A 27,223-nucleotide genomic window follows, 5' to 3' on the forward strand; every position below is an offset into this window, starting at 1 on the left:
AATAGGGTTGGAGGAGGATATTTTGTGGGTTGGGTTGATGGTGTAATATGATTGTGGAGGAGTGTGGGGAAATATTTCTCATTTCAGGCCACAATGAGAGACGGTCAAAACCCCAGCAGAGAAAGAGATTCCAAGATTTGTTTCTGGACAAAGTGGGGGAGAGTAATTTCAGTTGGTGAAGACCTTGGTATGTTTGGAGTGGGAATATTTGTCACCACAAATGCCATGACCACAGGTGGCTAAGCTGTATGAAAGGGACTTCTTGGTGTAGAATAGGTAGCAGCTGTCAAAGTGAAGGGATTGTTGGTGGCATAGATTTGATGTGGATGGAGGTAATGATGTAGCAAATGTTGAGGTGGAAGATGTTGTACATATTCGTTCTACCAGTGGTGCTATTCCTGCTCACCATGTGGGGGAGCCTTTGGTTGCAGTATTCCAAAATTATAGGAGGAAACATCAGGGACAATAAAAGTTAGGCATAACTTGAGGGATACTTAGATGGCCTGATGGTTGCAGGTGATAATGACTTGCAAGAAGCAAGAAATCCAGTTTTAAGTCCCTGTCTGGCAAAAATTTTCATTTGTCATAACATCAACATTACATTGCAGGTTCAGCATTTATAAATGGTTTGCCCTGATATAATTCCATATCATGATGTCTTTATTGATATCAATCTATTCATTTTAATTAAGTATTCATTCTACAAAATAAAAGTGATGTGATTTACTTTATTTTGTGTGTCCATTCATTTCTGGTCTATAGAACTTGAGGGTAGCTGTAAGGATCTTTCTCTTTGCTTTCTACTTTTTCTGCCTTTGCTCTTTGATATTCATCTACTTTTGGTGTCAGTTTATCATCCCCTGAATAAGAGATTCTCCTACTGAAAAATAAGATTTTGCAGAATTTCTTATTTTCTCTCTGCCTTGGGAAGAAGTAGGTGCTGATAAAAGGTGTTGAATTGAACAAAAGTACATGCCAAATGGCTGACTGGGAGAGCTGCTTCAATATCACTCCAGTGCCCCTTGTGCCAGCAACTGTTCTTAAGACCTAGCTTTTTAAGCTCAATTACTATTAGTTTGTATTTTTTCTTTGTTATTCTAGAATTAATATTTCCTTATTTACAAATTCATTGTGAGATATACTTCAAAATAGGTTAGAAAAGACATCAAATGGCAGCCATAAGTCAGAAGAGACTAAGGACATCGAACGGAGGCCTGACAGCAAAGGAAAACAATCTGCTGAACATGGCAGTGAAGTTCCAGGGGTTAATGCCACATACTCAAGCCAGTAAGTAATATACTTCTAAAATACTTATTCTGAGATGGCTAAGGAATAGTGAGGGACTGTCTTTCTCAAAGATGACCACAATGGTATTAGATACATACATTGCCAGTTCTCATAGTATCATGTAAAGCACCAATTCCGTAGCACTGGATAAGATGCTAGGGAGAATAAAATCAAACAAAAGCTGCTATGTTCAAAACAGATGAAAATAAAATTGTGTGTAGAAAATTAGTGAGGCACTGCTTCAGTTACATAAAAATTTTGTAGGGTGTAAGAAAGGTAGTGAAACATAGTGCATCAAAAAGACAAAGGTTCAGGTTGTTGGCTCTCTCATGACCTGTTAGTGAGTAAATCTCTCTCTGATACAGTAAACCGATTGATACCATGGCTGGCTGTATGAATAAAACTACTTAAATTCCAATTGTTGTTGAAAACATGTCAGCCTCCTAAGTGGTGGTTCAAGTGACTGGATTTGGAGAAAACTCTAATGATGTTCACCTCTTCTTTTTATATTAATTACAGTTAGCATGAGGTGCAGTAAAATTTAAGTATTTTTTAAATCTCCGTTATAATAGTCTTGCTTCCAGTATGCTAATGTGCATCTGATACCAACTTCACCAAATTTATTACCTTTAGATAGCCCCAAAAATAAACAATGCAATGGTCTGGAATGAATCTTTCACTCTAAAGTGTAGTATGCAAATCCAGGATGTTTCAACATTATAATGTTTCTCTTTTGATCAACTTTGTCTGCTGTGCTTTAGCTCTAGTTACAAAGGAGTAGAAGTAAGGAATGTTCTGACAGTATTCATGGTAATTGAAGAAGATAATTTTAAACTTGTTTGTTGTGTATATTCCATGTGGATAATTTTAAGCTGTTTGTGAATAGACTTCAGCTGTTCTTGAACAAAATATCTGAATTTAAATCTGATATAGTAATCTGTGGCAACTTCCACTCTGCTTTCCTCACTAAAAGTGGAAAAGGGAATGTATCTTTCAGTCTCACAAGAGTCTATAACCTGTGTAACAAAATAAATAGGACAATTCGAATAACACCATATTCAATGGAACATGTAAATTAGTTTAAACAGAGCACAAGAAAAACTACATTTGGATTAAGAGACTGCATCAAACATTTCTAGCTGGATCATATTCTTCTCCGACTTTTATGTGCATTAGCTTGGAAGAAAAGCAATTTTCAATTTGTTGAAACTCTGGAGCATAGGGTCATGATGGTGCAAGGTCCATATTATGTGAAAACAACCTTATAGTTGAATAAAGAAAAAAAGACCTGTAACATTTTACTCATTTCTGTTATTCTTTGACGCCTTATCTAAAATAACCAGAAGATGGTGAACATTCTGGTATGGAAGACTATCAGACATGTCTCCTAATATAAAGTAACTGGACAGATAAAGAAAATCTACTCACCAAGTGGCAGCATGAGAACACACACATAGAAAAAAGATTCCACTTACACAAGCTTTTGGACCAGTGGCTCCTATTTCCAGCAGAAGGACTAAAGGGGAAGGAAGAGGGGTGAAAGAAACGGACTGGAGAGGTTTAGGATAAGGGGCAGAGTTTGGAAAAGTCAGCAAGAACCGTGGGTCACAGGAGACAGTGGGATGAGGCTGATGTAGTGGATTGCACCCGAAGAGATTTGAAAACCTGAGAGCTTAAAGGTGAAAGATAGAATAATATGCAAGACAGAGATTGTTGCTAAAACATTGTGCATGAGTTAATGAAAGTGAAAAGCCAAGTACATTGTATGTAACAGATATGGAAGGGGAACTATAAAAAATGGACAGGTCAGGAAACGAAAGATGTAAAAAACTAAAATGGAGTGAAAAAAGGAGTAGTTACTGTGAAGCAATGCTGAGGTGGAAGAAATTAATGTAAATTAAGGTCAGGTGGGTGGCAAGAACCAAGGACATGTTGCAGCACTAGTTCCCACCTGCAGAGTTCTGAGAAAGAAGAGGAAGAATTCAGGTAGCGCATGTGCTGAATCAGGCCTGAGGTCACAACTGTCTTGTTGTAGAGCATGCTCTGTAACAGGATATTGTGTGTTGTTAGTATACACCCTCTGCCTGTGCCCATTCATCCTAACTGATAACCTGGTGGTTGTCATGCATATGTAAAAGGCCGAACATTGTTTATGTAACAGCAGGTATATGACGTGTCATTTCACAGGCCACTCTCCCATTGATAGTATATGTTTTGTCACTTACAGGGCTAGTATATGTGATGGTAGGAGGTTGCAAAGGGTAAGTCTTGCAGTGGGGATAGTCACAGGGGTAGGAGCCACAGGGTAGGGAGATGGATGCAGAAGGAGCATAGGGTCTGACAACGATATTGCGGAGGTTGGGAGGGTGACAAGAAGCTGTTCTAGGTGCGGCGGGCAAAATCTGACAGAATGGTTCTCATTTTGTGGGGTGATTTTAGGAATTCATGGCCTTATCATAGTAGCTGATTAACATATTCCAGACCAGGATAATACTGAGTCACAAGTGGTGTTCTCCGAAGTTGCTTTTTGGAAGGATCAGCAGTACCAAGACTGGATGTGATGGCTCAGGATATCCGCTTTTGAACTAGGCTGGTGTGGTAATTACATCCAGTGAAGGCTGAGGTGGGAATGGTTGTGTATTGCTGTAGAGTGTCTGCATCTGAACAAATATGTTTGCCTTTAATGCCAAGGCTGTATGGAAGGCAACATTTGCCATGGAAAGGATAATGGCTGTCAAAATGTAACCACTGTTGTTTGTTAGTAGGTTTAATGTGGACAGCAATGTGTAGCTGGGCTTTAGTCAGGATGAAATGTATTTCAAGGAAAGTAGCATGGGATTTGGTATAGGATCATATGAAACTGGGAGAAGGTATTTAGATTACAGGAATTTTAAGAGGTCAGCCTCGCCATGAGCCCATTTGGAAAAGATGTCATCAATGGATCTAAACCAGACCAGGGGCTGAAGACTTATGGATCCTAGGAAAGCCCTCTCCAAGTGACCCATGAAAAGGCTGGCATAAGAAGGAACCATCCTGGTTCCCATGGCCATAACCCTGATTTGTTTGTATGTCTGCCCCTCAAGGGTGAAGTAGTTGTTTGTCAGTATAAAGTTGATTAAGGTGAGCAGGAAAGACATCATTGGTTTGGAAACAGGTGGGCACTGAATGAGGAAATTATCAGCAGCAGCAGACAGAGCGTGTATGTGGGGGATCTTGGCATAGAGGGAGGGAGCATCAGTGGTAACAAGCAAGTTGTCTGGTGGGAATGGGACAGGTGCGGATTTCAGATAATCTAGGAAATGGTTGGTGTCTTTAATATAGGAGGGAAGTCTTTGTACTGTGGGTTGCAGGTGCTGATCAACTAAGGCAGATATACATTCGGTGGGTGCTTTGAAGCCGGCAACTGTAGGACAGCCAGGATGATTGGGTTTGTTGATCTTAGGAAGAAGGTTTGGGTGGGGTAAGAAGTTCTATGGATTGAGGTGTTAGTCCTCATGTGGGACCTGATGTCTTAAGGTGGGAGTGTAGGTCAGTTTGAATCACATGGTGAGATCTTGATGGCACATGCTGTATGTAGAGGTATCAGACAGGTAGCATAGACCTTCACTAACTCCTGCCGGTCAAGTGCCACAGTGCTAGATACTTCATCTGCTGGGAGGACAATGTTAGTCATCAGCTTTTAGGGAGTGCAGAGCACAATGCTTTAGCAGTAATCTGTCTTGCATGTTACCCTGTTTTCTACCTTTGAGCTCTCAGGTTTTCAAATCTCATCTGGTCCAGTCCCCAACAATCAGTCTTTCCTTCTCATCCTATTCCATAAGTCTCCCAAGATCTGGGCTTCTAGGTGACTTTCCTGAACCCCTCCCCTTTTCCTAAATCTCTCCAGTCCTTTTTGTTCACCCCTCTTCCTTCCCCTTCAACCCTTCTGGTGGAAGGAGGAGCCACTGGCTCAAAAAGCTTGCATAAGTAAAAACTTTTTACATTTGTGTTCTTGTTCCACCAGTTGGTGAGTAGGATTTTTAACCATTCAATTATATTATATTGTCAAAGACTGATTACTTTCTTTGATATAAATATATTGGCTAAGTAGTTGATGATTATTCTATTTTTATACTGGGATATTGGCTGACTTCAGATTTTCACTCAAAAAACTTGTATATTTGTCTTTATCCATATTTTCCTCTTTACTGTAAAGGATGATAAATCAAGGTTGTCTAAGCATGTCAAATGTTACCATGTTGTTGTTTTTTTTTTTTTTTAGAAGAATTTTGTCTCTTGTTATTTGGTATTGAGTCAATGTATTTAGTTCACCAGTAATCTAAATGTAAACAATACATTGTTCACAGCTTCCTGTTTGGGTATTTGATCTGTTTGTACCTGAAAACCATCATTTAACTAGGAATTTTATCCTTCTGGGTAGTGCATGATATTTTGCTTTCTCTACCTTGGATTGATGACTGCAACAAATAGTGTGACTGGGGTACCAGTGTAGTAATTCTTGTGTTGATTTTTTCTTGTTCCAGTTAGAGAAATGTGGGTTTGGAAATTAGGTTATTGAGAGGCAGCATCATAATTATAATGTTCTCATGGTTTTATAACTAATTGCTGATTCTTTAAACTACAACACAATGAAAAAGTGTACTGGATTTTTATTTCACTCCCCATTTTTATTTCAGATTATCATTAGAGGAAGCAGCAGCTGGATTTTCAAGAGATGCTTTTGGTCGACAGAGCATGTCTGAGAAGAGGCATGCAACATTAGATGCCAAGCACACTGATACCTACCAACGCAATAAGAAATTGAGGTAAATGAATCCTACATATCACATTCCAACAGCAGAAGACACATTCAGCAAAAATGAATCTGAAGAAAACTAACTTATTTTATTTTTAAGTACTCGGCTAAAGTTAATAAATACACTAGTTTTAAAACTTGCATTTTCAGGTACAATTATGACAAACATATTAACAACATTGAATCTGAAAAATAAATATTTCCAATATAATATCTGCAAAAAACACCATTGAGAATCTCAAAACTCATGCATCTTCATTTAGACTTATGGAGACTAATGAAGGAAAACACACTAAATTTTGAATGTCAGTTACTTATTTCTACAATATACAATAAATGGAGATGGATTTCATCTTCCCACTATAAATTACCATAAAAATAATAATTTATTTTCTCAATTAGGGAAGAGAGAGAGCGACAACGGCAGATGCAACAACAGCAGCAGAACATGAATGACCTAAAAAAGACTGACAGAGATTTAAAACATGGTGCAGAAGGTACTGATACATATTATTTTTTTGTTTAGTAAATGTTTTTTCTTAAGTTTCTTGCTATTACTGGGTGACATTTTGGATGTGTGTGTAATGTCCTTCTAATTAACATTACTGATATCTTCTTTACCTTCTTCTGTTGTTTTTGTTTTTGAATGAATTAATACCTTTTTACATTTATAAAAATTATATGTGCTATTGAACTTAATCTTTGTGGTGGTCTTTCATTCATTAATGTTGTTATTTTCTAGCCAAACAGAATCGAGAAGTAAACGGTCCCAACTTGCTGCGGGCAAACTCAATTGAGTCTGTAATTAGCTTAACTCGTTCTCAGGCTGACTCTGAAAGTACGTAGCTCAGCACATTACTATAATTTCTTATTTTCCCTTAGAGTTTATGCAACAGTTCACTGAATGTGTGTGCATGCATGTGCTTGTGCAGAGAGAGAGAGAGAGAGAGAGAGAGAGAGAGAGAGAGAGAGAGAGAGAGAGAGAGAGAGAGAGATTGCGATTGCATGTTTTTAAAACACTGAAAATGGAGTCGTTGGAACAGAATACCAAACTTGTTGGCCAAGTAAAAAATTCTTTTCTTTGCATGACCTGTATAGCCTATTTGAGCCATACATGTTACATTGTCACAGCATGATAGGTAATTCGTGTGAAGCTGTTGCATGAACTAACTTGTTAATTGTATTACAACATCAGTAAACATGGTCCAGTAAATCCAGGATGTACAAATGAAAACACTGTGCTCACTGGGAAAATTTAGAAATTTAGCAGAAAGCAACATCAGGATTTATTGAAGTTTATGGCTTTATAATTTTCCATTTTAAAAGGTAAAAGAACAGGAAGATAAAAAGGAAGACCGTCCAAAAAAAGTCTGGGCATAAAAAATTGAAGTTAAAGGAGAAAAGAGTAAATGAGAATAATAGATTAAAAATACAATTGTAAAAGTTATGTAAAGCTAGATTATTTAAAGGTCATGATTTTGATCATCTTAGTTCACTTCCTCCTCCTTTCCTTATTAGTAATGTTCTACATATTACAAGTTATATTTATTTACTTCCCTTTTGATCCACTACACATCATATTACTTCAGTACAGATATAATATTTCTGTGCTTCTGAACCCTCAATTTGATGGGAATCCTGACTTTTTACAAGTATGTATTTATTGTTAACTCAAATAACTGTCATTATATTATCGTGTTTAAGTCAGAAACTCACTATCTTTTTATAAAATTTAACTTTACAGGATCGGACATACAAGGTAGAAAAGAGTTTGGTCCATCTTTAGGTATGAAAAAGTCGTCAAGTCTTGAATCCCTGCAAACTATGGTGCAAGAGGTGAGTAAACACTATTTTCAAGAAATTGTTCAAAGGGTGAGGTTTTCTTGTTAATATGAGAGGTAATATTACTAAACAAATCTGTTTTTCATTTTTAGAGTTTTGCATATGATGAAATGTATTAATAACTCAGGCTTTATCTGTGCAAGAGCTTTAAAGATGACACACATGTAATGACCAGTACTTGTGACATGGGGTCAGGTGAAATGGGGTAATAATAGCTGAAGTTCTTCATCATTAACTTCTGTTTTTCATTAAACTGTACTGAATAGGGTAACTGTGGTGAAATGGAATGAATTTTAAAAGCAAAGAAATTATTTCTGTGAGGAAATACCATTAATAATTGCTAATGAAATTGTGGAGACTAATGAAATTTACTAAACACCACTCAGAAGTGCCAAGAATTGTTCTCCATAAAACAGACAAATGAAATTAGAAATTATTTCAAAATGTGAGCACAATGGATGTGAAATTGCCCCCCCCCCCCCCCCCCCCCCCACACACACACACAGTGCACATGCAACCCCCCTGTGAAGAGGTGTTGATAAAATGATAAAGAGAGAAAATGCAAAATGTTTCTATGATGCTAAAAAATAAAAGCTACAACTTAGGCTCACAGAATTGGTGGAAATGATTATTTGAGATGTTGAAAAATACATTAAGTTAATACAGAAACTTTGTGTTTCCAAAATATTGTCCGTGATTTGTATATATATTTGCTGTGTAACCTAATAATCTCCGTTTCAGAATAGTAGAAAGTTTGGAGAGCGGAATATTTCAAAAGTTTGAGTGGTGTGATGATGTAGGGAAGCATTACAGGAAGAGTGGTTAGGATTCATGGAGTTCTTTGAAATAAATGAAGAAACTAATAATGTTGTACATAGAGAAAACCGGGAAGAGAGAGAGAGAGAGAGAGAGAGAGAGAGAGAGAGAGATCGCAACATACAGTGGAGGGTGGAGCAGCATTTGTAGCAAATTAACATTTTTGGTTCTAATACTCTAAAATAACCTGTTATTGAGTATTTTATTCCATAAATGTGCTGTATTTTAGGTTGTAATATTAAATAGCAAAAAGCGTTCTTGACTGACTCTTTGTGAAGTCAAACTTATTATCTCATTCACAATAAATATTGTTCACTATTGAACAGTTACTTTATTATGCAAGCATAGGGTCAACAAAGAACAGAAAACACAACTGAAAATCATAAAAGTACCTATTTTGGCAACAACAAAGGTGCTTTGTATGGTCCATAATAGTTTCACTCACTTTTCATGCCAAAGTGTATTGTGGTGTCACCAAATCAGCCCCACCTCCTTTTTTTTTTAAAAAAAACTGGGTGCCCCTGGTATGTGAGGGGAATTTGCAATTAATCTGCCTGCTGACTCTTGACAAAATAGCTGATGTAGGTGAAGATTGTTCCTGGTCAGAGGCACACACTGCAATATCTTCCACTCGTGCCAAAGGCTCTGCCCACTCTTTGGAGTGCAATGTTGTGATATGAGAAGGAAATGTATCCTCATCAGTATATGCAAGCTTGAGTTGCTCTATTGACAGTGTCTGCTGTTTACCATCTTATTCAATCATGAAAGAGTGGCTCCCACATGTTATTACTCTGTATGGTCCTGAATATGGCTGGGGGCCACACATGGTATTTTTTTGCTAGTCTTTATGAACAAACGCCTGCTGGTATGCTGAATGGACCTCATTCTGAGCCAGGGTTGTGCAGATGCTGACAAGATCACTTCGCCCAGAACCCTCAGTTGCTCAACGTAGACTGTTTGTGTTGGTGAGCACTGGATGTCCTCCTTCACTGCCTTTCTGAACCCGAGTAGAAACAGCAGAATCCTTCTGACCATGATGATGGACTGCATATTAAGGTAATTTTGAGTGTATGGTGAAGGCACTCTGCCATTTCTTTTCTCACCGGATGGTAGTTTATAGTGCTGAGGTGGTCGCAGCTACACATTAGGAGAAGTTCATTGAAAAGTTGGCTTTCAAATTGTGTCCCTTGGTCTGTAGTTACGTCTCACAGTACACCAAACCTGGAGAACAACATGTGCAACAATGCTCTTGCAACCGATTCATTAGATATATCTTATATCACAATGACCTCTGACCACCTGATAAAATGATCAATGATGCTTAGCAAATAACATTGTCCAGCAGAGTATGTTAGTGGCCCTATGATGTCCAAACTTATGCATGAAAATCTGGCTGACGGCATGTGGAAGTGTGTAACAGGTGCAAAGGTATCCCTGCCAGTCTTATTATACTGGCATGTCAGGCATGTACGTGCCGGTATGCGGAAACCTGTCTGCACTCCCAGCCTTATGACTTTAGCAGAGACTAATTTTACTTTTGCCCAGACTCCTGGTGTGCTAAGTTACGCAGCATGTCAAAAACTCAACAGTGCTGTTCTGGTATGTAGGGTGGCTGCTTCCCGGTTGATATGTTACACCAGATACCATCTGGCACATCCCAGGCTGGCACATACCTGATCTTCAATGCAAAACAGAATGCTCCTGCTATTTTAATGCTCTCTCTGCTCAGTGAATAGTGTTTCAAGTAGCACAGTTTCAAGACAGGCAGTCTCCAATCAGGTTGTCTTTCCCTGCTGTGTGCCACTCATCACGTGAGAACTGCAATGTACTCAACCTGCCTACATTGACACTGTGAGTTGAGATCAAGATCATGCTGAAAAATGGCCACCAGTAAAAACTGCAAAATGCCTGTCTTTGATGGTTGGGTGGAAATGTTTAATTGCTAAGTAAATACCAACTGACCATCAACTGCAACCCACTTTTCTGTTGTCTTGTCAGGTTCTTTGATAAAAAAAGCAAGTGGCTGCCAGATTGCTCTCAACCTTCTGTTGCAGAGCTGCTCCCTCTGATGTTTATCTTGCATCTACCGTAGGTGCCAAAGACTCTTCAATCTTGGGTGTCACAGCAACGTCATCTGTACTAGATTTTTCTTGAGGTCATGGAAAGCTTCTTTGGTGTCAGGAGTCCATGATACCTTAAGATTCTCTGCAGTATTTTGCAGAGAATAATGCTGTCAATGGCTTCGCAAGGTGAGGCAGGTGCTGTTGATAATAGTTCAGCATGTCTAAGAATCACTGAAGTCCCTTGTAAGTTGGGAAAAGAGGCATCTGTCACACTTCTTTGACAGTCCTGCCAGAAGACAAAGTATCCCAGGAATTTAAACCTGCATTTTCGTAATAAGCACTTTGCTACATTAATAATTATGCCATATTCTTGTAGGCAACCTACTATCAGCAGTTAGTCGAACTCTGCTTGTGCTGCAGGTAGCTTTGCAGGTAGCTTCACTGGATGCAGACGCCATTGGTCAAATGTGATGTGTTGACCTCGTGTCGTGCAAATGTTATGGTGAGCAATGTTTGAGCATTTCCTAATGCCCCAAATAGGTTCAGTGAGTGCTGGAAAGTCTAAGAGTAGATTATGAAACAGTGTTTCCTAAGATAGTGCCAAGAATTTGACCACAGAACATGAACTGTAAAGACTCCTGGGGTGGTTCTTGCATGATGCACACAGGTGGCCTCACATTGTTGTAGGTGTGGAAGCAAATCCACATACTCTGGTGAGGATGACATGGTAGACATGCCAGACACCTTCGTGCAGAAAGCCACAAGCACATTGCACTAAATTTGAGTGGTGCAGAAGGCCCAGTAGGGAATATCCATTCTGTGGATCCTGGTACTAATTGGAGGTTGACCAGGTTGGGCAAAACTTGATGATAATGCAGAAAGTCCACACCATGTATATGATAAAAGCATGCCTGTAATTACAAAAGTCCAAGTTGGGCAGAAGGTTGAATAAAGTTGTAGTGCTAAACGTGTTTCATTGTTGGTAGTGATCCTGGAATCAGTGGCCACAGCAAGTAGATGTTGCATTATTGCCACCAGTGAGTTGCTGGCATCTCTTGGACAGAAATTGACTTCCAAACCCATATTGATAAGAAACTTGTCAACTGATAACTGGTCGTTTATGAACAACTGGTGTGACTGACTGACTGTTGCCAATGTGGCATTTGCATATCATTTTATGCCACTCTGATCTGGGCACTTATGCTGTCACTGATCAACAAACAATTTGTCCAATGGATGCTCTTCCTGCTCTGACTGCAGCAATCTCCTCACCAGGGAGTCACTAGGTTTCCCCTTCTTACAGTCTCGGCATTCTTTGACTAAACTTCTAATATCTTTATAAAGTGTTGGCCAGGTCAGCTGCTCCTTGACCTTCTCTAAGGTTTTATAAAGGCCTAAATGCCCTCCTGCTGGAGAGTCATGGAAGTACCGGAAGACCGGAATCTCTAAGGTTCGTGGGAGACAAATTCTAGCTTCCCCAGACCTACCCCTGCCATTCTTCAGAAAATACTCATAGGACTCCTGTACATCTAGTATTTATTTGCTTCCTGAACCCTACCCCCACCCCCCACCCCATCACAATTGATCTTGGTCTTGTTCAGTTTTCAAATTATTAATCAGCTGGGGTACCTCGGTAAGAATCATACATATTAGGTGCTGTTGAAACATCCTACTGAGAGCATCAGCAACCTGATTATCAGATTCCTTAAAATGGAAGGCAGAAATGCAAACCGCCCATTTCGCAATATGCCATGTCTTCCTAGGACAAGCTAGGACCAAACTAAGGGCCTGATTATCCGTCTCTAGGTCAAATTCACGATGTTCAAGATAGGACCAAAATTTTTCCAGAGCAAATAACACAGCTAACGTTTCACACTCATATACCAACTAATTGAGCTCAGGCCCCTCCAGACGATGAGAAGCAAATGCTAATGGATGCCTGATATCTTGATCTGCCTGTAAAAGAACTGCTGCCACACCTGTAGTGCAAGCATCAGCCTAAACCACAAATCTTTTTGTAAAGTCAGGTACTGCTAAAACCGGTGGGTTGGCAATCACAGTTTTAATTCCTTCAAAGGCTACCTGCTGACATTCAGTCCAAATGAATTTCACATTATTTCTGCATAACAAATTGAATGGAGCTGCAAGTTGTGCAAAGTTTGGGACAAATCTGCAGAAATAATTAGCCATCTCTACAAATCGGACAACCTCCCTCTTATTTCATGGCTGTGGAAAATTCCTCAACGCCTTAGTGCATTCCTGATCAATGCTAATTCTGTCCACAGACACTAAGTGACCCAAAAATGACACTTGATGCTTAGCCAAGGTTGTCTTTGAGGGTTTCACAACCAGCCCTACATCCCTGAGCCTGGATAGTACCATCCTGATGTGCTCTAAATGCTCTTCAAAGGAGGCCAAAATATGACCACATCATGGGTTTCACAACCAGCCCTGCATCTCTGACCCTGGATAGTACCATCTGGATGTGCTCTAAATGCTCTTCAAAGGAGGCCAAAATAAATCTGTGTGAAGGCAGTGAGATGCTTAGATTCCTCCATCACGGGTATCTGGTAATAAGCCTGATTAAGATGTAACACCGTAAACCAAGATGCTCCAGAAAACCACATGAAACAGTTGTGGAGATCAGGCAGTGGTACCGATTCCAAGATCACCTTTTTATTGAGAAGCCTGTAATGAACCACAGGTCAAAAATCCTGCCCCTGATCTTTGGGTTCTAAGAAAATGGGGGGGATTAATAGGGGGAGGTAGACATCTTATAACTCCGTCTTTTAACACGCCCTTAATTTTGTACCACAATATTTTTATCTTAGGTGGTGACAAGCGATATGGAGACTGGTGAACCGGCACATCATCTATCACACAAATATGGTATCTAATGATGTGTGTAACTCCCAACCTGTCACAAAGTACATCAGGAAATTCTCCCAAAAGTTCACTTAATTGTTTCCCTTGTTGACTAGAGAGGTGGTCTACCCCAAGCAGGCACATGCTACTACTTGTATCATGTCCCATCCCCACACAAACACATGAAGAAAAGGCTATCTGATCGGTGGGGGAAAATATGAAATAAAATGTCCGGGTACCAAAATCTAACAACATACCGGCCTTACGGATGAAATCATGCCCTAGAATTAAGTCGGGCACCAGTCCCATAACTAATAAAAACTTGACGGGCCATGAAAATTTATACATGGAAATAATTCCCCTCACAGAGGTAACTCTTGGCCATTGGCCACCTGACAACTGTTAATTGAAGGATGTACTGGAGATAATCTACGTAAGTATCCATATTCAATAAACCACTTGTGATTAAAGAGTGACACAGAGCTATCTAAATCCTGTAACCCACACAACTGTTCATGTCCTAAAGCTGCGGATGTGACGCCGCCCCCACCTGGAGCCATTTCTCAGCACGAGGCGTCCTTGGAACCGGGCATTCTTGTACTAAATGGTCACATGCGCCGCATCTAAAACGAGCCCCATGATTTCATTGAACCTCATGCTCTACCTATCATGCTACCTTTTGGACCAGAGTTAGATAAGTCTTGATGTCCCCAATATAAATTCATAACAGAGTTAACAAGATTCTCTAACTCATGAAGAGTCACTGGATGAGGAAAGAGTGCGATCCAAGACCTATCATCAGGCCAAATACCTTCCAACACATTAGCAACTAAATGCGCCTCAGGAACATCCATACATAGTGCCGATACTGCCTCACGAACCTGCTCGACATATTCAAACAATGATTCGTGTGAGTCCTGCACACACCAATAATATCTAAGATCTAGCTCTATGTGCGTGCATACAGTCTGATAACTTGCCCTCCATGATCAATTGCCTCAGTTGCCCAATTGTCTTACCCTGCAGTAAGGTTACGGATAGCAGATTACTTAAGCTACCACGTGCTAATGGGTTGAGTGCCATAAGTACTATGTGATTGGGAAGCCTTAATGCATCAGCAGGCGACTCAAACTTAAGTAGCAGCCACAATACCTGCTGTATACTTTCTAAGGTTTCAATTGACAGTTCCTGAATACTACTTAAGAGACACATCATCAGGTTAGAGAGGTGGGCAAAATATTCCCCAGACCAATCACTTTAACATCGAGCAACTGATCCACATTTGGCTATTGGACTGTCAGAAACACATTCTATATTATTTGTATCAACACCATTTTCAAATGCTAAAGCTGCAGTTTAGGTTTGCAAGTCAAACAAAAGAGTATTAAACTGAGTGACACTTGCTAACTGCTAAGGGCTCGGTTCTAGAAATTTAAGATCCTTTTTTATATTGTTCAGGTGGCTTATTGTCCATGAATGTGCTTCACCTGCCTCATGGTTGGTTCAATATTTTGGAGAAAGGAGAGATTTTCTTTTAAACAACTCAATCCTACTATGATCATCTGTAAATTTTGGCTCACCTCGCTGACCACGGTGACAGAAACAGTGTGTGGCTCTGACAATGCCACCCGTAGCCTGGCTGCCAGTTCCCCCACCATTCCGAGAACATTTTGTTGCCTAATACTTAGTTCACACTCGAGGTGATCCCATCTTAAGGACGAAATACCGAGACACTGATGTGGATCCATGCTGCAGCTGCGGACAAAAGGCAATAATTAGACAATGTCCCAAAAGAATAAAGTACAAATTTTAAACTGAAGCAGGTTGCGTGAAATGAAATTCATGATAGCCCCCTGCTAATGGATCGGCAAGCATGCTGTGCTACCAATGAGACATGGTAATTACTGGTATCAAGGAAAACGTGGAAGGGAGGACCCACCAATGTAACTTTCTTTTCAAACAACCTGTTCATTTAACAATATATAATCATAAATTTGTTTTCTTTACAAATTAACAAATTTGTGAAATGAATGAACTGTTACAAGAGGAATCAAAAGAACAACAAAATGGTTCAAATGGCTCTGAGCACTATGGGACTTAACATCTGAGGTCATCAGTCCCCTAGACTTAGAACTACTTAAACCTAACTAATCTAAGGACATCACACACATCGATGCCTGAGGCAGGATTCGAACCTGCGGCCATTGCAGCAGCGCTGTTCCAGACTGAAGCACCTAGAACCGCTTGGCCATAGCGGCCAGCTCAAAAGAACAACAACGTGGCAATAATTACAAGGACCTGGACCTGCAGCCGGCCCATTATCGGGTGAAACAGCGGTGTTTAATACTGCACTGGACACAGTTTCTCCTATTAAATGCCCTTCTGCAACACATGAAAACATATAACTAATATTGATGACAAGACTGTTTCAATTACTCAAACAGATGACATAATTTTTTTTTTTTTAATTGGAAACTGTATGTCGAAAGGTTCGGGGTTAAGATGCACACCTATGCTTAAAGGTTAAACAAAGTAGGGAACAATTATGATGATTATAAGACTTGCTTCAAAGCAAAGAACCTTTTCATTTCAATCAGCAATCAAGGTGCGACTGGATTCCAACCCGTCCCTTTTGACAATCTTATTCTGACTAAAGCCCTGGTGACAGTTGGCTGTTAATATGTCAAAAGTTAAATTACATCTTGGGTTGTCGGGTGTTCTGCCAGATATCAGCGTCGTACTTGCATGATATTTCGGTCACGTAGCTCGTGACCTTCATCAGGTGCGACCTGAGACTGCTCCTCAAGTGGACCTGGTCCAGTATTTATGCCTATGGCCTTCCCCCTCCACCAACGGCTGCAGGCGCTTCCTCTGTGGTCCGCGCCCATTCCCTGCGACCTGCTGGAGCGTTGCTGCTCCATTTTCTGTCCACTGCTGTTCTAGGTGTTCGCTCTGCGGTCCGCGCCCACCAAACCCGCTCCTGGGGGTTTCATCTACAGTCTGGGGTACCAAGCGTTCCCCCTGCGGTCCGCGCCCGCTCACCACGACCTGTTGGAGCGTTGCCGCTCCGTTTTTCGACCGCTGCGGCTCTGGATGTTCCCTCTGTGGTCCGCGCCCACCAGTCCCACTTCTGGGTGTTCCATTGTTCCATCTTCGGTCTGGTGCACCTGGCAGTCCATCAGGGGCTCGTTTTCCATCTCCATGTCTCTGGTTCTTCTGTTTGTGTAGTGTTGCAGCTGGCCCCGTTGCTCCTTTAACAATTCCAGAGCCAGATCCCAGGCTCTGCTTAGCTGATACCCTGTGTCACGGTTCATAAGATCATCAGCCATTTTAATTTCTATCAATTCTCTTATAACACTGTCCCAAAATCTGGGTGTTTGTGCTAGAGTCTTGGTATCCTCATACTTCATGGCATGATCTAGTTCTAGACAGTGTTCAGCAATGGCTGACTTAGTCACCTGTCCTAATCTAGTGTGCCTCTGATGTTCTTTGCACCTGATCTCCACAGTTCTTGTCGTCTGGCCAATGTAGGACATGCCACATTGACAAGGTATATTGTAAATCCCTGGTTTTCGTAACCCCAGGTCGTCTTTGACACTCTCCAGCACTCCCCCGATCTTGTTGGATGGACAGAAAACACGCTTGATATTGTGTTTACGGAGGATCCTACTGATTCTGGCAGAAATAGAGCCAACATAGGGCAGATATGCCACCTCCTTTGCTTCATCTTGGTCTTCTTCAGGAACCTGTGGTATAGTGGCTGGTTGGAGTGCCCTCTCAATTTGTCTGTCCGTGTATCCATTCTTGGAGAAAACTGTTTTGAGACGTTCTATCTCTATAGGTAGATTCTCCTGGTCTGACAGGGCACATGCTCTGTGGACCAAAGTCTTCAGAACCCCATTCTTCTGTGCAGGGTGGTGACAGCTGCTGGCCTGCAGATATAAATCAGTGTGTGTTGGTTTTCGGTACACACTGTGGCCAATTGATCGATTTGCTTTCCTCTGGACTAGTACATCCAGAAATGGCAGCTGGCCATTCTTCTCCAGTTCCATGGTGAACTTGATATTAGGGTGGCATGAGTTAAGATGTTCAAGAAACTCATTGAGCCTGTCCATCCCATGTGGCCAGATCGTGAAGGTGTCATCCACTTACCTAAAGAAGCATGTGGGTTTAAATGTGGCTGTCTCCAATGCCCTCTCCTCAAAACTCTCCATAAACATGTTGGCAACCACAGGGGACAGTGGGCTGCCCATAGCTACACCTTCAGTTTGCTCGTAATATTGGTTTCTGTACAGGAAATACGTGGATGTCAGTGTATGACTGAACAGGTCCAACAGAGCACCGTCAAATTTCTCTGCAATCAGTTCTAGTGAGTCCTTCAGTGGGATCCTGGTGAACAGCAATACCACATCAAAACTAACCATGATGTCCGAATCTGTGATGGGCAGTTGCTTGAGGCGTTGCAGGAAATCTTCTGAGTTGCGGATGTGGTGAATACATTTCCCCACATATGGAGACAGGAGACCTTTCAAGTACTTGGCTGTTGTGTACGTAGGTGCCCCAATATTACTGACAATAGGACGTAGGGGCACGCCCTCCTTGTGTATTTTAGGCAGACCATACAGTCTAGGTGGCACTGGCGCTTTTTCCCGTAGTTGTCTGATGATCTTATCGGGCATCCCTGTTTCCTTCAAGAGAGCACTAGTCTTCTTGGCCACCTTGTCCGTGGGGTCACACTCCAGAATTCTGTATGCAGGGTCCTCCAGAAGTTGGCGTACTTTCTCATCATAATCCACCCGCTGCAAGATGACAGTGGAGTTCCCTTTGTCTGCTGGCAGTGCCACAATGCTGTTGTCTTCCCATAGTTTCTTGAGTGCAAGCCTCTCCTCGGTTGTGATGTTCGATTTCGGCGGCCTGGCCTTGGTGAGGACCCTGCAGGCTCTCGGCGGACTTCCTCTGCCACATTAGGTGGAAGTGTGGCTGCAACTTGCTCTACTGCACTGATGAAGCCTGAAATGGGTACGTTTCTAGGGGTCGTAGCAAAGTTGAGACTCTTGCTGAGTACCTGTAAGGTTGTATCATCAAACTGTATGCCACTCAGATTCGTCACAGTGTGTGTCTCTTCCATCTGCTGTGCTTTCTTACTCATGCGGTCAAACTTTGCAGATTGGCAAGATGAGGCATTCCTTCTAGCACACCCAGCTAAAGACCAGGAGGCATGTTCTACCCAATCCCAATCTTCTCTTGTTAAGGAGGCTGCCATGTACAGATGAATGTGTAACAGCTCCCTGGCCACAACATCTAACCTGTAGCACATATCTCGAATCCTCTCTCTCACCAGTGCCATGCTAGCTCTGTGTTTTATCTTGTTCGCCGCTCTGGAGTTGATGTGATGCTTAATTCTGGCAAACACTGGTACTACTTCTCCATCTCGACACCTCAGCAAAAAACTGAGAGAACTCGGCATCTTCCCTTTCTTCTGCCATAGCTTGTCCAGCTTCTTGATATTCTGATACATCTCCTCCCTGTAGAGACTTTTGATGTAACTCTTCAGGCTTTCCCGGCGATCTAATGACATCTTGGTTTGCCGGGTGTTCTGCCGGATATCAGCGTCGTACTTGCATGATATTTCGGTCACGTAGCTCGTGACCTTCATCAGGTGCGACCTGAGACTGCTCCTCGAGTGGACCTAGTCCAGTATTTATGCCTATGGCCTTCCCCCTCCATCAACGGCTGCAGGAGCTTCCTCTGTGGTCTGCGCCCATTCCCTGCGAGCTGCTGGAGCGTTGCTGCTCCGTTTTCCGTCCGCTGCGGTTCTAGGTGTTCCCTCTGCGGTCCGCGCCCACCAAACCCGATCCTGGGGGTTTCATCTACGGTCTGGGGTACCAAGCGTTCCCACTGTGGTCCGCGCCCGCTCACCACGACCTGTTGGAGCGTTGCCGCTCTGTTTTTCGTCCGCTGCGGCTCTGGATGTTCCCTCTGTGGTCCGCGCCCACCAGTCCCACTTCTGGGTGTTCCATCTTCGGTCTGGTGCACCTGGCAGTCCGTCAGGGCTCGTTTTCCATCTCCATGTCTCTGGTTCTTCTGTTTGTGTAGTGTTGCAGCTGGCCCCATTGCTCCTTTAACAATTCCAGAGCCGGTTCCCAGGCTCTGCTTAGCTGGTACCCTGTGTCACGGTTCATAAGATCGTCAGCCATTTTAATTTCTATCGATTCTCTTATAACACTGTCCCAACACCTAGAACCGCAGCGGATGGAAAACGGAGCAGCAACGCTCCAGCAGGTCGCAGGGAATGGGCGTGGACCACAGAGGAAGTGCCTCCAGCCATTGGTGGAGGGGGAAGGCCATAGGCATAAATACTGGACCAGGTCCACTCGAGGAGCAGTCTCAGGTCGCACCTGATGAAGGTCATGAGCTACGTGACTGAAATATCATGCAAGTACGATGCTGATATTCGGCAGAACACCCGACAACCCAAGATATCGTTAGATCGCCGGGAAAGCCTGAAGAGTTACATCAAAAGTTAAATTACGTTTCAGTTATGAAGGCTGATGTTCTGATCCTGAATGTGGACCTTGAAAAATATCATTGTAAAAACAATAAACTAATTATAGCTAGACCTGGTTCAATGTAAAATAACTACATTTCTGAGGAATATACTCTCCAGAATTAAGGAAAGAGATGGGGGTCTAAATATGATAAGCATCTGATGTAGTTTTTCCATAGAAAGTTACAAAGAGTGGGTGTTATGAAATAGGTTATATCACTCTTTCACTTTAAAATCTTCACATCCTTTTATTTTCTATTCAGTGGTAGTAATATTAAGCCAGAATAAGGCTGTTGCACTGAAGAGAATCCACTAGCCAGCAGGTAGTATCAAACCTTTAAGTAAAACATTATAATAAGGCCTGAGGGAACTGCATAGTGAAACAGTTAAGCAATGTTCTGAAGAACTTCCGCAGCATCAGACAAGGCATAACAAGGAGATACAAAGCCTTTATCATCAGTGACTAAAATATAACATTTCTGCAAAAGAAAAATTAGAGCGCAAAGCTCCCCAGATGCCTCCAGGGAAAACAGTGAGGAAGTCCATTACTAATGTAACTGACCCATCTCACAAGTATTGTACATTTTCAGATCCAGATGCAGGAAGACTGTGATCCAGCCTACACCTATCGTAATGCACAGGGGGTTGTGCGTGTGGTAAGGGGCCGTGGGTGTAATGAAAGCTTCCGCGCAGCAGTGGATCGCAGTTATGAGGCACCTCTGGCTGATGTTCGGGCTCGAGCATTGGATATGGAAACTCGTAAGTATTCCTGATGTAATATTAGTTTACATAAAAGCTTTCATAGATGTCAAAGATTAAGGGTATCTCCAGCACTTCCTTAAAAGTAATTTATTCATTTGAATATCAAAATCATATTTTATTATTTCATTGTAGTGATCAATAAAACTTAACAAAGGAATATGCATTATATCTTCAGTGGTGTCAAATGAGCTCCCTATCAGGATGTATCAAATTTTACAAATTAAGGGGAATCCCATGAGCTTTATCTCCAGTCAAAGTCAGGTGATTAAAAGAATATTAATGTCAACTAAAGAGGGAATTTTTGTTATGAAGAGCCCATGCTTCTGATTACTAAGCTGATGCTGCTTCCTCTTGTGCCAGCATGACATTCTTAGGCAATAATTTGTTTACAACATTTTTGGCAGAAATTAGTTACTTACAGATCTTGTTCATTAAAAAAGAAACACTGCCATTTTACCATACTCTGATTTACTAAGCTGTTTTTAGTTGTGATGATTTCCGGGTTTATTACTGCAACACTTGAAGTTTTTCTCATAAACACAGATCAGCATGTAATTACTAATTTCTAATTCATATTGTTATTTCCATTATTTATTCTTTTATAAATAAGTATTTTAACTTCATTTGTCTGCCCAAGAACAATTTTTTTTTTTATTTTTTTTGTCAAAAATCATGGGCAAACTTTGCTCCAATAAGAGACCTCACCACCATTTCTGTTGGTGCATTGAGGAACAAATCGATGGAAAGTTCTCATTTCCATGACAAATGTATAAGACATAATCTATTATTACAACTTGATAAATCTGAACAGCATTTGGCACTGGCAATATCTTACTTTCTACATCTTCTGCGACTCATCTCATACCTACCATAATTCATTTAGCATATGCTATTAATCTGAACTGTTTTATAATGGACTTGTTAAGTAGCTTGGCTTCTTCAGATCACACATGCTAAAAAGTCAGAAAATATAAACCCACAAAAGCTGCAAACTTGGATACAGAACGGTCTATAAACTGACTGAAAATGAAGGCTATTTATTTAATTGGAAGGTTCTCCAAATGTTAACATTAAGTACCTGATCAGCTTTTCCATCCATTACATTATTGTATAACTTTTTTCAAGATGATTCCTGATTAACAGTAATTCCAGTTTAGCAATTAAACAAAAACTTTCATTATGTACTATATATTAATCTCATTAATATTCACAATAATGATTTGACGCTTTGTGTGAGAATATTTTCTATGCCTGTTTCCATGTCTATTTTTTAAAAATATTTCCAGGTGTGGTATGTGTTTGTCCAAAGTACTTTGTCCTGTGTACAGACCTTGATTTTATAGTGGGTTTGCTGCAGAAGGACATGACATGTGTCATTATCTAGAGTCCTTTTAATATCTTTGCTCTAATACCAAGTTAACTGTGACATGGATGTATAAACTGTGGGTTTCTTTTTATACATTGTAACATTTGCATGCAAATCCAAGTTTAATTATTAATTTTGGCTTGTTCATAGATTATTAACAATTCTCTGATCAGCTTCTAGTTTGGTGAAATGTAAAAATGCATTAGCTTCAAGAATTTGTCAGTCAACCAAAGCATGTGTTGTCATTCCTTCTCCACCTCCTCCCCCTCTCCTGCCTCTTATACATATTTGAGTGTTGCTGCTTAGTGATTATTGTACTTACATTGTGAACTGTCAACAAATGGCAAAGATAACTTGTATCCGAAATACTACAAACATTGAGCTTCCTCACACCATAGCAAGAAAAAAGCGCCTAATAAACTTACATCAGAAAAAATACTTTATTTTTGAGTAATTACTGAAATATTATGGTATATGTACTTAGGCACAGAATCCAGCGATTGAAGTTTGCCATCAGTAATTAACTGTCACTTTTTTAGAGAATCAGGTGGTGTTTATAACTGTCAGTCTGCTGGTTCACTCATTTTATCCTCAATAACAATGCATTATTTTCTAGTCAAATTTGCAGTTGTGTACTTGTGGGCATGGTAGTGGAGTGTTACTTGGTAGGTCTACAATTTACCCATGGCACTTTATTTATTTTATGAGCAGGTAGCTCGATGAATGTATGACCTCACAAATTATAATGGATGAGAGGCTATACGGCTGTATCAGAATGCATTTCCAAGTAGAATACAGAAGTCATCCAACCTCTGCTGCTGTTTATCATCTCATTAAGAGACATCTTCTGTTGAATTAAAAACAGTGGATTGAAGTTGGTCAACATTCCCTCATACTTTTCACAAGCAAGTGAGCATTTCGCAAACTCTATCGGTAGATCGAGGTATAAACATAAGGAACATTGTGATAACATGTGATGTATTTCGGAATAAGTCTGGGACAGCTGCAAACCCTCATGGTGCAATGCAGGATAGACACAGGAGAAATTTCAGATTATGTGTTGTAGATGACCAGAAAATCTTACAGCTAGTGTCTACTAGGAATTCGTTCAGAAAGGTGTCCAGGCTTTAACGGAATGTTTCCCAGTAAATAAGAGGAAGCATATTGTTTATGCATGACAAGGCTGCGACACATTCAGGCCCTTGTTGCAGATGCACCAGATGATAGCTATGATGGCACGTGGTTAGCTAGAATAGGATCAATTCCATGCCCTGGAGTCCCAAAGCTTTTAATCCGTTGGATCATTGTTTGGGGGCAATGCAAGCCAATTGGTTCATCAGGAAAGATTAAAAAGTCATTAGACACTATCTGGGAGTGTTTGAAAAGGTGCAGTAGTCCAATGCTGAAATAAAACTGAATTAAAAATTTGTTATTGGTAGTCGAAAATATACATATCTGTGTTTTGCTTATTATCAGAAAAGCTGAACAAAGTTTTGAGTGGTGTGTTAGCTATAAAGATGTTTTTGTAGTTTTCTGTGTCATTGAGATTAATACTAATAGTGACACATCCACACTAATATACATGTCCTTTTAATTGTACAGATTTACCAAATTTGATAGGTGATGATGCATGGGGGAGGGATATATATATATATATATATATATATATATATAAAATCAAAGTATAATGGATTATACTGTAAATGATGAAAGTATGTGAATGCAGCTTGCCGCTAACTTGGTGTAATGTCTCTCACACATAAACCTGTACAGTAAAGTAAGGGCCTCCTGTTTTATCTTTAGGCTGATCCGCGATAAGACAGGCAAACAATTATACTAATGGAGGATTCTGCGTATTTTCTCTAATTTTATTCGCTCTCTCTCTCTCTCTCTCTCTCTCTCTCTCTCTCTCTCTCTCTCTCTCTCTCTCTGTCCTTTATCTATATACAGTTTTAAATATAATATTTCATTACGTGAACTCAGCCCAATAGAATCTCTGGTGGAGCCCTTTGTCTTAATATTCAGCGGCTGGCTTGCTGTAAAAGATCTTTATATCTATTATTATTGTTAAGCGCTGCATTCAGTTGGGAAAATCGATCGTTTGAACAATTTGTTCATTTTACGACAGATTTAGTATTTCAGATGTGTCCGAAGCCTTTTTGGACGATTTTATGAAATCTCGGTGATTGCAGGCTCTCTTCGTCACAACTGAAACTTCCCCACTAATTACAGGGCCAAGACAATCATCAATGATTCAGACAGAGAACTCATTCGTCATTCACTCTAGAATAAAAGGGTCACAAACCTTATTTCTGAGGAAAATTGTATATTCAATCCATCTCCATTACATGTTCCGTTTTCTGTTGATTCCAAGTCTTACTTAATTTGTGTTTACAGTTTTTCTCTCTCTTCAAATAGCCCGCTAGTGGCACAAACGTTAATAGCTCGCTTTAGCGAGAAGAAGAGCAAATATGTCTCTTTTAGCAACCCGACAATCTTCCAACCGATACTTCCGAAGCTGTCCTAGTTATCCGTCTATAATAACCATGGAGAATACATATATGTATCTCTGTTATTCCAAAGAATAAACGTACTAGAAAATACCTTGGCGTCGACGAGCTGTCGGCGCATATATTACTAGAAAATCCGATCAGACACTTTCCAAAAGTGAATAAATGTGGATGATTTGATTGATAATTATTAATTATTGCGTGGTAGAGGGTAATTTTCCGTGGGGAGATTACAAAAGGTGATGTGACTTACCAAACAAAAGTGCTGGCAGGTTGATAGACACACAAACAAACACAAACATACACACAAAATTTAAGCTTGCTTCATCAGGAAAGAGGGAAGGAGAGGGAAAGACGAAAGGATGTGGGTTTTAAGGGAGAGGGTAAGGAGTCATTCCAATCCTGGGAGTGGAAAGACTTACCTTAGCAGGAAAAAAGGACAGGTATACACTCGCGTGCGCACACATACACATCCATCCGCACATACACGGACACACACAGACATTGTGTCTGTGTATGTGCAACACCCATTAAAAGTGCAAGGAAGGGAACATCAAACAACAGTAAATAGTTCACTTAACTTTTTAAAATGGCATCAGTGTTTAGAGCTGTTAAAATGTTGCGTAATACAGTATAATTATAAGGTCTGGAGTTTGAAATGATGTGGCATGGAGATGATAATTCTTCTGTCTCAAAATGTGGTTTATTCATCATTCTGCATAACATTTCACATGTATTTTCACAATATCACAAGTAAATATCAAACCATGAAACTTAGTGCTTGTTATATACTCTTTGAGAGTTTCTCTTGTAGTTAATGAGTCTTAACTGAACTAAATGAGACCGTCTCAATTGGCACTAAACAAACATACTAAAAGTAGTATAACTGTTTCTTAATCTTTTCAGAACACCCCAAAAACTTAAGTTTTCTAGATTATAAATCAGATATAGTGTATACAATGTCTCTTGAAGATACAAATTTATGTGAAAGTTTTTAGTAATAATAAGATAACAAAGTTACAAAATTTGTAAATATTAATATTGGAAACTTCCTATTATGTTGCAATATCAATTATATATCAATAGTAAGAAATATATAAAATCATAGATAAAAACATATGCTTTATCTGCATTTAAAAATACATCTTAAAAATAGCAAAAATAATGTTATTCATTTTTAGAGCATTTTCTGTTAATTGTTTGCCTGCTAATTTTTATGGTGTAAGATCAAAGTATGAGAATATATAGATACACAAATGGAGAATTACATTTGCGGACAAATCACATCCGATGGCTAGAAAAATTAGTAAACCTCCACAAACATGAATTACACGATTTACAAATAATAATGTGTTCATATTTGGAGAAAATTTAGATGGTGTAGCAGCTTTCTGTAAATGAGCAATAGATCCAGTAGGATTGGATTCATTATAGTGTGCAATTTACATATTTTTCCCGCAAGATTCATGATGTCCCATGTATTTCAGCTTTGGAGCAGGCTTCCAGTTGCCAAGCTATTTCAGACGCGCACTGTGATGCACTTGTTATCTGTACCACAACAGAATGGTCTACAGGAAACCTGGAACATGTACTCGTTTTCTGACTAAGTCACTGTTGCCTCCCAATTATCTTAGCATGTGACAACAAGTATAACTTGCATTTTTGTAGTCCCTGTATGGCATTGTATTTTGGTAAAGCATTTCTTGGTTATAGCTTTGTTGACAGTCTCTCTCACTTCTTCCAGGTTCTATTTCAGTACCCCCAGGATTATGAAAATAACTTTTAGTAAAGCTAATATGAACACTAATTTTTGTTTAACAGAGCTGTGCATAGTGCTTTGGCTTGCCCTGATAGCATGCTTTGTCTCCTAACTTGTGCTGGTGTGTGTCTCACTAACCCTGTGGTGTATCTCCCTTGCTCTCCCCAAACTGCAATACAGTAGAGAAGCATTACGCAGTGGAAGCACGATTGTTCCAATGCCTAGTTGCTGAGGAGGACGTGTCAGCTGGGCAGGGTCTGGGGGACTCTGAGTGCAGCGTTTCTCGTGGAGGCCCTCGGCAGTCTTCCATGAATGCAGTTCTTGATGGAAAAATGAAAATTAGTAACTCTGCAAGTGGTGCTGGACTGAAGAAGAAACCAGGCTTACTCAAGGGCATTGGCTCCATGTTCAGGTAGGTCCAATACCCAAACTTTTTGTAAAGTACTTAACATGTTAAATAGTTGCATGCGAATACAAAGTCTGGTAGGAGTGTACTTTTTCTACACTTAAAAATAATGAGTTTTGTCACCTATTCAAAACTGTGTACGTCCTGGTGGAATTTCATTGAAGGATAAGACAATGAATTGTAGAAAATTGTCAACAATCCTTTC

General features: G+C 40.3%; 1 protein-coding gene across 1 annotated transcript in view; it reads left to right on the forward strand.

Annotated features, from left to right (window-relative positions):
- Positions 1 to 27,223, forward strand: part of LOC124606397 (partitioning defective 3 homolog) — a 290,115-nt gene that overhangs the window by 221,524 nt on the left and 41,368 nt on the right. The window contains exons 17-23 of the mRNA XM_047138378.1: positions 1,153 to 1,287; positions 5,964 to 6,092; positions 6,485 to 6,579; positions 6,825 to 6,920; positions 7,827 to 7,918; positions 20,806 to 20,974; positions 26,793 to 27,024. Of these exons, the coding sequence (XP_046994334.1) occupies positions 1,153 to 1,287; positions 5,964 to 6,092; positions 6,485 to 6,579; positions 6,825 to 6,920; positions 7,827 to 7,918; positions 20,806 to 20,974; positions 26,793 to 27,024 (948 nt within the window). The remainder of the gene's footprint in view (positions 1 to 1,152; positions 1,288 to 5,963; positions 6,093 to 6,484; positions 6,580 to 6,824; positions 6,921 to 7,826; positions 7,919 to 20,805; positions 20,975 to 26,792; positions 27,025 to 27,223) is intronic.

This window comes from Schistocerca americana, chromosome 3, assembly GCF_021461395.2.
Source record: "Schistocerca americana isolate TAMUIC-IGC-003095 chromosome 3, iqSchAmer2.1, whole genome shotgun sequence".
NCBI classification, from domain to species: Eukaryota; Metazoa; Arthropoda; class Insecta; order Orthoptera; family Acrididae; genus Schistocerca; species Schistocerca americana.